We start from the raw sequence: 14,897 nt of genomic DNA on the forward strand, positions 1-14,897 counted from the left end.
TCAGTTTTAAACAAAATGCTGCAAATCATGAACACATCGTGTGATTTCCGTGAAATTGCGCACGCACATTCCCACTAGGCCGAGGAACAAATGCCACGTGAACATTTTCAACTCAGCCTCATGGTGGCGCTATAACTGGCCAAAAAGTGTTTTTACCTCCAACTGCACGGATTTGTGGATAACTTTGTATGCCAACTCCCTAGAGGCCAAGGAAAAACCTTTGCCTGGAATTTTTCACATCTGCTCTTTATAGCGCCATCAGGAGGCCGACATATGTAAAGCACATTTTCTAATATTACTCCTTCAGGTGTTATCCAAATTTCACGCAAATCGGTACACATGCTCTCCATAGTCATGTGATCAAGACGGGTTTGTTTGATTTCTCATAATCCACCTTCATTGCCTACGATTGGCTTCTAAACTTTTCAGGAGTAGCCCGCTTTGTACCCGTTTTGTACAAGTTTTCAAATCAGCCTCATGGTGGCGCTACAACAGGCCAAGCCGTGTCACACACACACACACACACACACACACACACACACACACACACACACACACACACACACACACACACACACACACACACACACACACACACACACACACACACACACACACACACAACATGTTTATAATTACTCCTAAACATTTTGCCAAACATCACACACTCCTATCCTCCTGGTGGAGACCTGTGCCCAGAAGGGCACTTTTTCTAGTTGATATTCATTTGATATTCAATTATTTCAAATAAATGAAAAAAGTAAATAAAAAAACACCTTACGTATCAGGAGGGCAGTATCAGTCACCAGAAAAAAAGGATGGGTGTTTTTGATTAATCTAATCTAACATGGTTAAAAAGGAGTTTGAAGTTACAATGGGTTTGGATCGGAAAGGGGGCGAGGCAGCTAAAATGAATATAAATCTAAATATTGAATCGAGCAACATAAAAATAACTAACATGATAGCAGGAGAGCATAGCACACAGAATAACACAACAGTCACAGTTCTATTCTTTGTATCATTGTAGTGGCAGGAAGGTCTAGTGATGAATGAACGTCCTTATTATTACAGAAATACAGACAGATTTGAAGACAACAACAGCATGTGCAGTAGAATATCCCTGCCTGAAGCCCAGAGGTCTAATATCACCCTTGGTCAATGCGGGTGTAAGAGCCATAATGTGGATGATGTGTACTCCACTCTACGGGCTGGGGCAGCACCAGTGAGCAGGGAGTGTTGGGCACTCAATAAATACGATGTGTGCTTACCATGCTGGAGTGCGTATGTTTCAGCAGGATGGCATGGCCATACAGCAGCGTGCGACTGCCTCCTCCCTGTGATGACTGGCAGAGCAGGAGAGAGAGTTATATTGAGTAATAATCAATTCATGTTTTGCTGTTGCGATGACACAGTGTGTACGCGCCCCCCAGTAAGAGTGAGAACACATACCCATTTGTCCAAATCGACAGCCTGTCAGCAGGTGGAAGAGTGAGGGCGTGTTGTGTGTGGAGTCATGGAGGAAACAAGGGAAAGTTAAGTTGAAGAATAAGAAGAAATAATGGCATTTCATCTCTTATTTGGTTAATACTACATTAATACAGATGCCTGTACAAAGACAAACAGTATTAGCCACAATTTCAATAAAGATTAAAGGTCATGAATAAGGTTAAAATTCCAAACAAACAAACAAAACAAAAAAACAGCATATGATCTACTTTGGTTGGATGGGAGATATACTTTGAAGCCAGTTTTCTGAAAGTAAAATCTACACAGTAAAATCCTTAGTTATAGTTAATCCATTTGTAACCGAGAGTCAAATGAACACTGATGATTTCCCAGGGTACCTTTGTGCCCGGCTCTTACCTCATCCACGGACGTGTTGGACAGCATTTCCTGTAACGCCCGCACGGACAGAGACTGCTCCAGGATGAAGCAACAGATAGCCAAGTCTGGAGGAACATTCTACAACACAGCACATCCATGCACCCAAATGACAAATGAAATAAAAACAATAATGAACAATTTTAGTTTTGTGGAACAATAATACCGGTTATTTCTAGGGCTAAGACTTGATTTAAAAAAAATCTAAATATTTAGAGCTTTGTAATTAATTCATCAAAATTAATCGCATTAATCGTATATCAATATTTGACCTTTTTTTATTATTAAAACGGATGGTTTTATACGAGTGAATCAATGAGTGATTTTTTTTAAATCAAAATGTCTCACCCACTGGGCCAAGCAAAGCGGCCTGCTCGGCTCCTTATTCCATTACATGCACTGGGGTCTGTTGATTGGTGCACCGGTATGATCGCTACACCTGAATCTCATCCAGTGAGATTTGTTTTGATCGTGTTAGTAGTGTGGTTGCTGTAGGCAACACACTATTGTTCTAGGTCTTTTATGTCACCTAAAGTAAAACTGTTTTTTGTTGACCTTTTTTGTTTCTGTAACCCCAAAAGTCCATTTTCTGTTTGGACAATATAATGTCCAATCAGACAGGAGTGACATCACAATATGTAATATAAATGGACAGACAGAATTAATCAAGAACAGTGCAATTTCCCAGAATTGCACCTTTCTAGTATCCTTTGTAATGAATTAATCAAAATGAATCAGTTAAAGTCCCAGCTCTAGTTATTTCTATCCACAATGTTTGGATCGGGTAGCCTGCAGGGGTACAGTAGTTACTGTAGTAGTGTGGAATAGCAGTATTAAGGCTCCTGTACCAGTCCTGTATCGTATCATTGCCGTACCTGAGCATTGGAGGTTGTCTCCAGGAAACAGAGACGATTCCCAAAGCCCTCGCAGGACAGACATAGCTTGATCTGTTCTTTTAAAATGGATGCAGTGCATTGGAGCACAACCTGGTCATCCTACAAATAGAACAATACAAAGAGTTCATGTGAATGGGTTTATTTTCAACACAGAAAACAGAAATAAATAATCAAAACAATCCAAGTTTATTCATTAAGTACAGTACATATAGGACATGGACTTGTTGATATTGGGGCATATAATACTGAGGCCAAACCTCAGTTTGTAAATTATAATGAGGAACAAACACAAGTTTTCTGCATTTTCATGCAGAGACTTGCTTTTAAGAACAGAACAATATCTAACAGCAATATCAAAAAACGGTATGCAAATTTATATTTCACTCTCCATCGATGGGGGAATTCTAAAATTTAAACCATGTCCCAATTCTAAGACATTCTTTATTATCAAGTTCAATAGTGCCTACAATACTTTTCACATTCAACTCATCAGAACTTTGATATTAGCCCTTACTAGAAACATTTTATTTGACAATGAAGCTGCAGATAATGAATTTTGAGTCAGGCCTTCAGGAATTACTACGAGGAACAACATTTTTGCCCAGCTCTTACACAATACTGTACATTGCATAAGAAAATATCTGCACACCTGCGGAGAAAAACAGCATACTGTATACTGTACTGTATGAAACTAAAAGGGTACCCAGCTTGGGTTATTGTACTTGTATGTGTATGATTTAAGTTACAAAATGTAAAACATTTCAAAATGTTGCATAGAAAGTTTAGGTTTCAGCCCAGTCCGGCCTGGTGTGGTGTGGTGTGGTGTGGTGTGGTGTGGTGTGGTGTGGTGTGTTGTGGTGTGGTGTGGTGTGGTGTGGTGTGGTGTGGTGTGGTGTGTGCACAAAAGACGACTTCAAGTTCATCAACTTCATTATGAGGAGACAACAATCAGAGATTCCATAGGCAGCACTGTGCTGCAGTGCAGCATTGCATGGAGTCAGTGTCTTGATACATGTTCATGGACATTGTATGAGAACAAGCAGCTGCTCCTTCTCGCTTAACAGCTCTCATTCCTCCATCTATTCTTTGTTGCATCTCTGTGCCACTCACTAGCCTCACACTAATCTCTCAGCCCCTCTGCCCCTGACTAACCAGCCGCCCTCTATTTCAGGCCTCTGCACCTGCTGTTCACACATTCCCCTCCGGAAAGCACCAGATATTTGAGATCAAGGCGGCCTGGAAACACTGGGCGTCGTTGACTCGTTGCTCAGCTTCCATAATGCAATTACTCAGATTGCTGATGTAGGGAATCTAGTTCTCAAATCTCTTGTTGAATAGACTTCACTCATCTTCATCAACTGAGTGCGGCGGCGCCGTATTCAGTGAGTTGTGTTTTCTTCTGAAACATATTTGTACTCGAGGACCCGGCTTAAAATTCTCACGGGGTAGGTACTGTGATAATTGTAAGCAGGGTGCTACTTCATAAAATAATCGAATGTGCATTACGGGTACTACTTCACATCGTTAGCTCGTACTCACGGATGTGTATATGAAGCTGCCCTCGTAGTTGGAGCTTTGTGAAAATATACGGTAAAATCCTCAGAGATTGTGTGCCAAATATGTACAATTGGACATTGAAGGGTGCCTGCTAATGTTTGTTTCAAGTTCTCTAAACAAACATTAAAAGTCCATAGACTTGGCTGCTACTGTATGTTTGTTAAACGTGCTCTAAACAAACATTAAAAGTCCGTAAACGTGGCTGCAATATGACGTAATTCCGAAAGCTAGTGCCCCTCAAAGATAACCACAATAATAACTGTATAATAATAATCCACTTATTTATGCAAAAATCTATGACCTCATGAAAAGTTGGCAAGTGGTACAGTATGAATGTGTGGAGAGACATGGCAGTGGGACAGGAACAGAACAATTGCCAGCTATATTTCTTTACAAGCAGGACTCAGGAGTGAGAATCACTTTTCAAGGTCAACTGGTGGAGGCCAGCCAGCAGTGGTGGAAAGTAACTAAGTACATTTACTAAAGTACTGTACCATTTGTACTTTACTCGAGTATTTACAATTTCCAATACTTTTACTTCTACTCCACTACATCTCGGATCCAAATATTGTACTTTTACCCTACTACATTTATGTGAAAACTTTAGTTACTAGTTACTTTATAGATTTTGATTATTATTACAAAACATACACTAAACCCTTCAGCCCTATATACCCCTATCTGTCGTGATGTGACTCATTATGAGCTGGTAGATGTGATATCTTCTAAGAATTGTATACATTTGATAACTTGAAATGGGACATTCTGCATCTAACTATAAATGCGCCAAGTCTCTGTCTGTGTGTCTGTCTGTGTGCGTGTGTGTACGGTTGTCAAATTCGACACACGCGTTCCACACCCCCGCAGGGAGTGCAGTGCCGGGTATCGAGTCGGTCAGACCCACGGTTCTCCAGAACCACCACAAAAGTCCCCTCACCTGTGCACTTTCCAGCCTCTGCCTCAGCCAATTGATTGCCATGGCAACCCCACACCTGCCAACCTGATTACTTAACCAGTTTGCCCTCTTCAGACACAGGCAGACAGGCAGATACAGAGATCTCCATGTGAAACACAGACAGACGGGTGCTATGACAAGTTGACAAAGGGTATTATTAGGTTCCCAAGTTGCATCGTTCTCAAGTAGGCCGGTGGCCGACGGGCACGTACAGGTTTTGATGCCAATACTTTGTACATTCACTGATGTCAATTTTGAATTCCGGACTTTTACTTGTAACAGAGTATCTCTTGCAGTATTGATACTTTTACTTAAGTAAAGAATGCGAGTAGGCCTGGGCCGTGGCTCAGCGCAGTTCAGGCCCCTTGGCTGCTAAGCCAGCTTTACAGCGTGTTGCGGGTTGGAGATCAGAATAAGGGAGCTTGGGTTCAATTCCGATGAACTTTGCTGTGTGTCCTCCCCCATCTCTCTCCCCCTTTCCTGTCTACCTACTATCATCTGTCAAATAAAGGCAAAAAAAGCCCAAAAAATAAATCTTTGAAAAGAAAATGAAAAAAAGAATGGGAGTACTTTTTTCCACCAACGAGAACTCATTTAGTTCCTGGCAGATAAATAAAGAGTTGTTGGGATGCAGAATACAGGGTGTCGATTGGGCCAAAAGAGTGCCTGGTCATTGGTACCAAGAGTCATTGGTGAGACCATCCCATCCCATTAAGGAAACATATTACAGAATAGATTCAAGTCAATTCAAGTCAGCTGCTATATCCTGCCGTCCTTGAACAAAACACTGAACCCTTGACCACTTGAACCCAAGCTCCCCTATTCTGGGCACGTAATAATAGGTTAACATTTCACGAAAATAGACGATCTACAAGCTCACAAGTCACATTGCAAACGTGGTGTGAGCTTGCAGCTCGCCTATTTTCGGTGAAGAGATTTGGAGCAGAGGGGAAATAAGGAGGGAGCCAAGTATAGACCCCTGGGGGACCCCATGCAGTCGAAGAAGGATTAAGGATTAAGTGGTTTGAGTGTACACTCTGTGTGGTTAGCAACTAGCAATGCTAAATACTCCATAACCACATGCCATGCCAAAACCTTTACAATGATCGTGTCAATGGAAAATCTTACAAAAACATGCATGTCATTGTGAATCTCTTAAACTATATATTTTTATAGTCTAAATGAGTTCCATCATGGACTGAAGTAAACAGGTGTTTCAAATGAGCAGAGCATAAAACGTGCTAATCCCCACCCTGCAAATAAATATAGAACGCAGTACCAGGTTCAGGGTGAACTGGTCAGTCTTGACCACATCTTGACATTACAGCTTTCCTTCTGGATGAGACAGTAATACATGTTTATTCTGCATTATTTGTACTTTCTTAAAAAGATGCACTATGTAACTTTCCTCTTATACCCAGTGAATTGAACCCGGTTAAGTGCTGAAATGTTAACCATTGAGCTAATAGAGCCTGCCTGCTTGCTCAGGGGATAAATGTAATCTTGACCGTCAGGTCAACATTTGTGTCAGATCCAATGTCTAGGTGAGACATGACCTTTGACACGATATAAATGTCTCAATAGAAGAGCAGGGAGAGAAAATACAACCACTCCAATTGTATAAGTTATATTGTATAAGTATAAGTAAGTATAAGTATTAATTATACTACCACACAGATTGGACAAAACTATATTTTATTGGCATAGTTCCGCTTTAAACTGGAAGTGTGCCAGTGTGCCTTTGCATTTATTAAACCAAGTCAACTTAAGTCAATTAAAATATGAAATGTACTGTAGGATTCCGAAATGCTATATAATGACAATGTTGCTTGATTTTCATTTAATTACAAATAAAAAACATCTTATCCTATAGTAAATAATAGTAACTATTTACTTACAAACCTGCTTTTTTTTGCCAAAAGGTAACTTAAAAATCACATCTGTGTGAACTGAGTGGTGCAGTGACGTCACACACTAACCATAGCAACCATGCTCGTTTTTTTGGTTGCTAACCATAGCAACCATGCTCGTTTTTTTGGTACGAACAAACACGGGTACACGGGTACAAAGCCAGTTGTTGGAGTGGTTTGCACCACTCAAAAAAAGAAAATTGCCATATCTTGAATAAATGTGAAAAAGTCTTGACATATTTCTTGGATTGGACATACATCTCTGCTGGACTGATAATGATACAGTAATTCACTCACAACATTCCATTCACCCTATGATTAGGGAGAATTGGCACACGCGCACGCACACACACACACACACACACACACACACACACACACACACACACACACACACACACACACACACACACACACACACAATGTGTGCGTGCATGTGTGTGGTAACGGTCTTAGATTTGTGACATGGGGCTATAAACAGACACGCTCTCGGACGTCTCAGTGGTGAGTGATACATATACACAGTACACACACGTATATCAAATGTTTCACACTCCACATGCATGTGTAATGCTGCTTGATAACGCTTGACATACTGCAACTTTATTCTAGCTCACCTCTCAGGGTTAGACTACAGTACGTAATGTTTTTGAATCATACATTGGTTATTATAGTGCAATAGATGCAAACAGCAAAGCAATACTTACATTGATTGAACCCAAAGGTGCTATAATCATCATTCTTATTAAATACACTAGATGTTGTATTTGCTGTAAGCCAATGCATCGTGGCAGGCAAGTTAAATTGAGCGGATTAAACTTTATCTTCACTTTGTATTTGTAACCTTGTTTGCAAAAGCGCTATACAAATAAAACTATAAAAGAAAATATAATTCTGTACTACTACTGTGCCATTCATATGATTAAAGCAGTAAACATCTTAAATGTGGTCAGACTGTATCATACTGTAACAACTTGCACATTTACAGGTAAAGTTATGGAGACTAATGTTTGACCTATATGTGGAAATAGCCACAGAAGAAGCCAGAGCCAGCTAGCATACATTGCTTGCATATGTGCGCTTCTAGATTTAGAGTCAACTAATGTCCCTTCGAGGATTAATAAAGTATTTCTATTCTATTCTAAACTCCTACCTGTATGGTCAATAAACTCCTACCTGTATGGTCATGGGCAACACAATACGAACTGAGCATTAAAAGAGATAGTGATGGGGTGCAGGAAAAATATCGCATGAACGTTACTATGTGTGAAACTTGTGGATAGTGCAGGTTTTTTAAGGGAAATATTAAACGATACAATGCGATATTTCTGTTTACATATAGATATACTTACAGTTACTATATCGTTAGACCCCTACTAATCTATAGATAAGAGCCTTCTTCCTTATATGAATTACTATATAACCATAATTATGACAATCATGACAAAACCAGGACATGTTGAAGAACTTCAATGCAGTACCAACAAAGGCAGAACCGTCCCAAAATTAGCTAACAATCATATGAAAGCAGTAGCGTGCAAAGCGATACTTCACACGAGTGGGATTTATACATAGGCTACTCACTGTGAATTTAATTAAAGAAATCACACCCGTGTGAAGTGAGGTGTGCTCTTATCATACATCATGACGTAAAATAGACAGTATGTCCATTTGCTCAGACACTATTACAGAAATGTTACAGCACTCTTTTCTGTACCCACTTCTGCCCTGCTGGCATCTATAGTGTGTGTGTGTGTGTGTGTGTGTGTGTGTGTGTGTGTGTGTGTGTGTGTGTGTGTCTCCCAATCAACCTCATTATCATTATTGTGAACAGACAGAATTATGGAGATCCTTGAACTCTCACAAGGTGGTGCATATCACACATGCAGAGACTGGCCTCCATGTACTCTGACACCAGGTACTGATGTCATAGCACATAGTATTATGGTATTATGACAACTCTGACAACGGGTGTGACACCATGCAGGATGAAACATGATACAACCTTTTTACGCCTTGGCTCCTCAGAGGCAGGCGGTGCAGTAGAGAGGTCTGACTCACTGTCTGTGTCCAGGACTAATCTCACAAACCACCGGACCAATCGGTGCCAAATCTCTTGTGCACGCTGACAGCCCGAGGACGTCCCTCCATTTTTGAGCAGTGCCAACTGCTCCAACATGTTTTTTAGATGATTTGATTGGCCAGCTTTGTGTGTTTGTGTGTACCAAATTTGAGATGATTTGATTGGCTGAGCACGGAATGTGATGTATGATGATGTATGACGATAAGAGCCTCCCCCTCACTTCACACGAGTGGGATTTATACATAGGCTACTCACTGTGAATTTAATTAAAGAAATCACACCCGTGTGAAGTGAGGTGTGCTCTTATCATACATCATGACGTAAAATAGACAATATGTCCATTTGCTCAGACACTATGACGTAACATTTTCCATTCATTATCAATGGAACTTTAATGTTTGTGTAGGACAAAGTTTGTGAACATACAGATACACTAAAAGCTGGATATAGGATTAGGATTAATAAAAATATATGAATGCAAAATATCAATGCAAAGTTGACTGCACATGTACAGACTTCTCTGGCAACACTCGAGAGAGATGGCTCGTGCTTGTCTCAGTGGAGGGAAGACCAACCATTCCCCACATAGATTCCTTTGGTTGGTTTGGGATTCAAACTGGCAACCATCCAGCAAGTTTCTATCACAACAAAACCCTGCATGAGTGATAATTTAACTCAGTGTCCAATAAAGTACACTCAGGATTTTACACACCCATGAGGGCCCTACATGATACATACTGTACATGTCATACAAACGTGACGTGTCATTTAAGTATATTCACAATAAAACAAGTGTTCCCAGTGTCTTGGCACTACAGTAATAGTAGTCTTCTCAACAACCAAACAGTAACATGAAATATACACTCCAGTCGGTGTATAAATAGATAACAATGGTGACAAAGCAGCCAGCTGTCCATGTCTATCACTATTCTTCATAGTCTATCTGACAAATGCAAAAGGGTCTGCCTATTCTCCAGGCATAGGCTGCCATTCAATATTATAAAAACTATTATCGTACTCTGTGACATGGACAAGTTTACCACAATATAACATCACAAGAGCTGTTCTGATATTGAAAAAGGTACCCCCTGTGGGAGGACATTAATCGTTCATCCGACAATGTGATTCATTCATTTAATCGCCATCATGGTAGGAAAAAGTAAATTCTGCATTGCTTACCGTGCGCAAGAACTGAATCTCTTCCTCCCCATCTGCGCCTTCAGCCATGCTGGCATTAGAGGCATTAGACACTAAACACCCTGAAAGAGATGGGGACAACGTCTAGCTGTGTCTCAACCCGTCCCAGTGGCCGTGTGCAGGCTGAGTGACATTGAAGGACAATGTTGTTGTGAGGGGTGAGGGGTTGGCTGCCCTGAAGGGCAATATAAGTCCAGCAAGTGAGTGCCTCTCTGTCTGGCAGGCTATGTGTTATGACACACAGAGAGGAGTGACACTTCACTTCTGTTCATCACAGCATATAAAAAGAAAAGGAAGCATGTCAATCATGTGGCACAGCATGGCACCAACAAGGATCTTGGATAGCATGTGTCCAGGTTGTGACGTCAGTCATCTATGACGTCAGTCATTTGTGACATCTATGACATACTGTATGACTTCAAACCTGGGCAAGGTTTCAGCCCGACCAGAGCCCCATTGAATTAAATTAAAAGGTTAAATATTGCTAAAATACTTCTGTGACCAACTGGCTGGGTGCACAAGAAATGTGGTGCCGTTTGGTGCAGGATCTCTTAAGAGAGATCAGTTATGTTATTGTCACTTATTTACTATTTTACACTATTTTCTTAATGGATTGCCATGCTCTAGCTCTGGCATAACTTCTCTTAGTAATGTCATAAAATGATAATCTCCTTCAGGAATAGCTTAGAGACCTAGAGATGTTTTGAATCTTTTTGTTAAATATTCAATACGTTTTGAAATATTTAACTTAAAAATGTTATTTGACGCTATGGCACCCATCATGTTTGATGATACTTCGTCCAATGCAACAACATGCCTACTTGGGAGAGTTTGGGAATAGATGATTGCATCTACAATACAGCTCAATAAGCCTATCTCACAGAATTTCCCCGCCCCCTTAATACGCCCCCTTTCGGGGTTAGTGGTGATAGCGTGACGTCACTCCATAGACGCTACATGTTAACAGAGGTAATTTAAGAAGTCTACAACATTTGTTTTCTCAAGGTAAGGTTTGTTCTATCTGTTCGAGCTGATTTACCATCTTGTTTGCTTCATAATAATATTGGTCTGTCACATTTTTACATTAGAAAATGTACTTAGATTCTCCAGAGAAAAAAAACGTGTAAATGCTAATGTTAAATGACACCACTATTTACCGGAAGTAGGCGTGGAAAGCGCGCTGTGAGATAGGCCTATTGTAACATGTCTCAAACGTAAAAGAGCATCAGAAAAAAAGAAAAAAAAATCAAAGGTGTCAGGACTAAACCAGACTAGGACTAAACCATTGTGGTGGTGTCTACCATGTCATTGTAACCATCAGTCATCAGGTTGAATACTACAAATGTACTGTCAAATCTACTGCTGGTAGACACAGTGTGACACTGTCCTGCTTCAGTAGTGCTTGTCAAGTTCGCACAAAATCCTAAATGTGACTTTTTATTTCTTCTTTATGTGCTGTAAACATATAACCTATAACACAATTTTATATTTGCTAATATACCTGAGCGACAACAAAATGATACAACCCTATTTGATGTAAAGAACGATAACATATTTTTGAGTGATCAAGAACGACCATCTAAATTTACATAAATACAAAGCCTAGCGGAGGATCTTAGTTGTAGGTCATGTACAGAGATGTGGCGCTGAACTTGGCATATGATTTGATGACCTTGTTCACAGCCTCCAGGAAGTCCTTCTCTGTGGCGATCTTCCTGCGAGCGCGGATGGCAAACATGCCGGCCTCTGTGCACACACTGCGGATCTCTGCACCTGTGCTGTTGGGGCAGAGACGACCCAGCAGCTCAAAGCGGATGTCTCTGTCCACGCTCATGGAGCGAGCGTGAATCTTGAAAATGTGTGTGCGCCCCTCCAGGTCCGGCAGGCCGAACTCAATCTTTCGGTCCAGACGGCCGGGCCTGACGAGGGCCGGGTCCAGGGTGTCCGGTCTGTTTGTAGCCATCAGCACCTTGATGTTGCCGCGCGGGTCGAAGCCGTCCAGCTGGTTGATTAGCTCCAACATGGTGCGCTGGACCTCATTGTCCCCGCCGGCACCATCGTCAAAGCGAGCGCCTCCGATGGCGTCGATTTCGTCAAAGAAGATGAGGCAGGCCTTCTTAGTCCTGGCCATCTCAAAGAGCTCGCGGACCATTCTGGCTCCCTCCCCCACATACTTCTGCACCAGCTCGGAACCGATGACTCGGATGAAGCAGGCGTCGGTGCGGTTGGCCACAGCTCGGGCACAGAGGGTCTTCCCCGTGCCGGGGGGTCCGAAGAGCAGCACGCCCTTAGGGGGCTCGATGCCCAGATTCACAAATCTCTCAGGGTGGAGCAACGGAGTCTCTACCACCTCTCTGAGCTTCTCGATCTGCTCTTTACATCCACCCACGTCGCTATAGGTCACGTCAGGTTTTTCCTCCACCTGCATCATTGTTACAGTTGGGTCAATCTTGGGAGGAAGGGGAATGTGGATCTGGTACTTGTTTCTGTCGACGCCAACTCTCATGCCTTCCTCGATGTCGTTCGGGGCGACCTGGTCACTCAGGCTCACCACAAACTTGGCAAACTGTCTAACACTGATCATGTACTTTGCATCCTCCGTGTCTGGATTGATGATCATCGTGCATCTTGCCACATGCAGAGGCTGCTCACTCTGAAGTGTCTGTTTGTCGGCCGGCAGGTCCCACAGTGCTGGAGGAGCCAGGCCCGTGTCTGATTCCTTGATGCCTTGGATCTCGTTGATGTTTTTGAGCAACAGTTGAATGTCATCTTCCACTTGTTTAATCTGTCTGAAGTATGTGCTTTGGCCATAGGTTTTCAACAAGGCAATTTCTCCTTCATCCAAAGTTCTGATAGGTCCATCATCTGTTTTCTTTTCTTCTTTGACCTTCCTCTGATCACTGCCCAAATGATCTGGCATATTTGATGTGTATTTAGGAATAAATTATTTGCTTTCAATGAAAATCTTGTGCTTCGCAATGCTGTATTTAATATATCTCCCAAATTACTACAGACAGGGGTTGTTAATTGGCATTGAGATCTCAGGACTACCTCTGTCGGCTCGTCTTAAACTGTAACATTTATATATGCTGACCAGAGCTCTAGTCTGACATAAAACACAAACCATAAATGCCTAACAATGCCTATTTGTGCAGGCATTCTAATCTGTACACGTCACATGGACATCACACTTGTGTGAAGTGAGGGGCGCCCACTGTGGCTGTCACATGACACCAATGTTTGTTTAACTGCTAAACTTTAAAAGCCCATAGACATTGGAGGGATAGTTCCCCCTCTCTCTCCCCTCGCTCTCCCCCCCGATCAGACTGATATGGCCATACATTGAGATCTCCTTGCCCCTTTTATGGGCATAATTCGAGATGCCTGATGTCATTAGTATATGGCCATATGTGCCCCTTTAGTACCAATACTGGTCCGTTAATTGAGCAGAGTGATTTGTTTGTGATTGATGCCATGATGACGTTGATGTTAGACAACACACCCCATACTTGGGCATGACTGAGTCCCCTTTTTGGTAGCATGATTTAGTAGTCAACAACACAGCAAGGAAACGCGAGTCCTGTGCATCTGTGGACGCTGACATGGTACTGCGTAGTCTGTTATGGTTAGTCATCTGATTGTGTGACCTGCCTACCTTATGCATTGCGGGACGCATCACGCAGCAAGACACATTGGATAGGCAACCAAATGTAACCCGCTACACACACACACACACACACACACACACACACACACACACACACACACACACACACACACACACACACACACACACACACACACACACACACACACACACACACACACACACACACACACACACACACACACACACACACACACACACACACACACAGGTAGTGGGTTTTTCGTTGGAACAGAACAGTGTGACTGTCTGTGTCACTGACAAAATGTGACAAATATTGGTCGGAGCGCAAATACATTGTTGCGCAATACTTGTTGCACAATAATGTAGTGTGTAGAGTACATATGTAGAGTACATGTTAGTTGATAGTTGCAAAAATCAAATGTACTTTCCCCAAAGTTAATTCTCTGTGGTGTTTTTGATTAAAGATAAATAAAAACAAAAGAATAGCAGAGCTGCTCCTAACCTTGGCGCTGCCCCTCTCTCCACAGTGATGGCATCCTTTGTGTGTTTACAAAGGTTGAGCCAGGACAGCACGGCCGTTCCACAGCACCTTTCGGACAAGCTCTCCAAACTAAAGCCAAAGATCGGTTACTTTGAAGATACCAAACTGGAACCAATGTGGACCTCTGTCTTCCTCTGGCCAGCCTGTGAAGTGAAATAATCAGAAATATTGATGACAATGTCAGTCTATTGAAGTAAGACATATTATGACCCTGATACAATGTAATAGCCTGAAGACTGAGATGTA

At 41.9% G+C, this 14,897-nt stretch overlaps 2 protein-coding genes across 4 annotated transcripts in view; both read right to left on the reverse strand.

Moving 5' to 3' along the window:
* LOC306927516 (ryanodine receptor 1-like) overlaps positions 1 to 10,692 on the reverse strand; it is a 128,094-nt gene extending 117,402 nt beyond the window's left edge. For all 3 annotated transcript variants that reach the window (XM_079507277.1, XM_079507276.1, XM_079507275.1), the window contains exons 1-5: positions 10,462 to 10,692; positions 2,757 to 2,876; positions 1,864 to 1,962; positions 1,450 to 1,470; positions 1,269 to 1,343 (exon numbers count right to left, since the gene is read on the reverse strand). In XM_079507277.1, coding sequence (XP_079363403.1) covers positions 1,269 to 1,343; positions 1,450 to 1,470; positions 1,864 to 1,962; positions 2,757 to 2,876; positions 10,462 to 10,509 — 363 coding nt within the window. In that variant the 5' untranslated portion in view covers positions 10,510 to 10,692. The remainder of the gene's footprint in view (positions 1 to 1,268; positions 1,344 to 1,449; positions 1,471 to 1,863; positions 1,963 to 2,756; positions 2,877 to 10,461) is intronic.
* A 1,402-nt stretch (positions 10,693 to 12,094) lies between these two features.
* LOC306927785 (26S proteasome regulatory subunit 7-like) lies at positions 12,095 to 13,399 on the reverse strand (the record flags this gene model as incomplete). The annotated part of the gene is made up of 1 exon (XM_079507637.1): positions 12,095 to 13,399. The coding sequence occupies one exon, from the start codon at positions 13,397 to 13,399 to the stop codon at positions 12,095 to 12,097; it is 1,305 nt and encodes a 434-aa protein (XP_079363763.1).
* Between the last annotated feature and the right edge of the window lie 1,498 nt (positions 13,400 to 14,897).

This window comes from Electrona antarctica, assembly GCF_951216825.1.
Source record: "Electrona antarctica genome assembly, chromosome: 8".
Taxonomy (NCBI): Eukaryota; Metazoa; Chordata; class Actinopteri; order Myctophiformes; family Myctophidae; genus Electrona; species Electrona antarctica.